Here is a 1,501-nt window from a genome sequence, read left to right as displayed (position 1 = left end):
TAAGTAAGTGAGTGAGTGAGTGAGTGAGTGAGTAAGTGAGTGAGTGAGTGTGTGAGTGTGTGTGTGTATGTATGTATGTGTGTGTGTGTGTATGTATGTATTATACAAGGCTACTGCCTCAATATGTACAAGTCAGTTTGCATCGTAGATCAGGTCTGCCTAGTTGCAACATGTGTCATGGCTTGGTCATGGTAGACTGCGCGTACAAGACAGCGGACGTGAAGTGTGTAAGTGTTTCAGGAATCATGTAGATATGAAGGAAACGCGCACAATGAACATTTGGATATGAACAGTGCAGGCGAAGTTCTATAGTTTATTATGTAGTTCGCACCGTGCTCGGTTATATTGCGATACGGTCGGCATATCACCCGCAATTATAGTACAATTTGTGAGGGATGCACGCGAGCGAAGGTTCCATCTATGTCGACTAGAAGGGTGTAATGTTCAACAAATAGCTGTATTACAAAAGATTGGATTAAAAGATGTGTCCCTGATACATTTTCAATACCTAACCAATATTCTCTCCTTAGGATGGCATAAGAACTTAGTTTCTGCGGCCGTACTACAAACTTTATAAGAAATGCTATTTAAAAAGTACACGCCTGCAAAGATGCGAATAGTTCGAGACAAATGCCATACGATAGCTAGCTCGACAATAATCATTTCTTTTCCCCGTACCGTCATCAGAGCGGAACTATTTATTTCGGTGTATAGCTCGTAGGCCACGGCCAAAAGAGTCTGACTACAACCCCCAGCAAGATCCATTATACCTCTGAATTAACTGTTTTTTTTCTTCACTACTTTTAACCAGTTAACAATACATATAAACGTTTGACTTCTCGATTTCCCTACTTTTTCTTCAGAGCTGAAGTCCCATTATATCGGTTTATTTAAGCACATCAGTGCTGCTCAGTCTAGATTTTTTTATCCCTGAATTCCTGGATATACAATCATTCCGCAGCCAAGCGAACTTCCGCCACTTTCCTAGACCGATAACAGAACCAGATCACAAACAGTCGAAAATCGGAACTTTTGAATCATCTCAAACCGTGTGGTATTACCTAGTTGACGATGCTAACTACTTCGCCAGGCTGTGGAAATTAGTTTTCACTGAACACCAAAACCCTTACACTAAACCCCTAAAACACAGACTAAACACCCCCGAAAACATATATCCCAGATTCCTACCAAGGATAGACCATACACTTTCTGTTTCAAAGCTTCACTCTTCTGATAGCGCTTAGTTGACAATGCCGCTCTCTTTCGCCAAGCCGTAGAAGATGGTGTTGGTATCGCTCAGTAAATTGTCGGGTGAGTCATACTCCGCAACTTTCCCCTGGTCTAGTACCAGAATCCTGCACAGGAAGTGCATGGGAAATTACAAAATATAAAGTGAGTATATGCATGTGGATGTTACCATGCCATGCAGGCAACATGGTACACGCTAAGACAGAATAAAACAGATAAATTGAAACTTTTATACGCACACGTATAAATGTAT

General features: G+C 41.2%; 1 protein-coding gene across 1 annotated transcript; it reads right to left on the bottom strand.

The window, feature by feature from the left end:
• Positions 1-1,240: 1,240 nt before the first annotated feature.
• SARC_15972 (hypothetical protein) lies at positions 1,241-1,355 on the bottom strand (the record flags this gene model as incomplete). The annotated part of the gene is made up of 1 exon (XM_014289916.1): positions 1,241-1,355. A coding segment is annotated over one exon (115 nt), but the record flags the coding sequence as incomplete, so codon positions are not given.
• Between the last annotated feature and the right edge of the window lie 146 nt (positions 1,356-1,501).

This window comes from Sphaeroforma arctica (assembly GCF_001186125.1).
Source record: "Sphaeroforma arctica JP610 unplaced genomic scaffold supercont1.7110, whole genome shotgun sequence".
In the NCBI taxonomy this organism is placed as follows: Eukaryota; class Ichthyosporea; order Ichthyophonida; genus Sphaeroforma; species Sphaeroforma arctica.
Note: the sequence above shows the minus strand (reverse complement) of the source record. Positions and strands in the feature narration are given on the sequence as shown.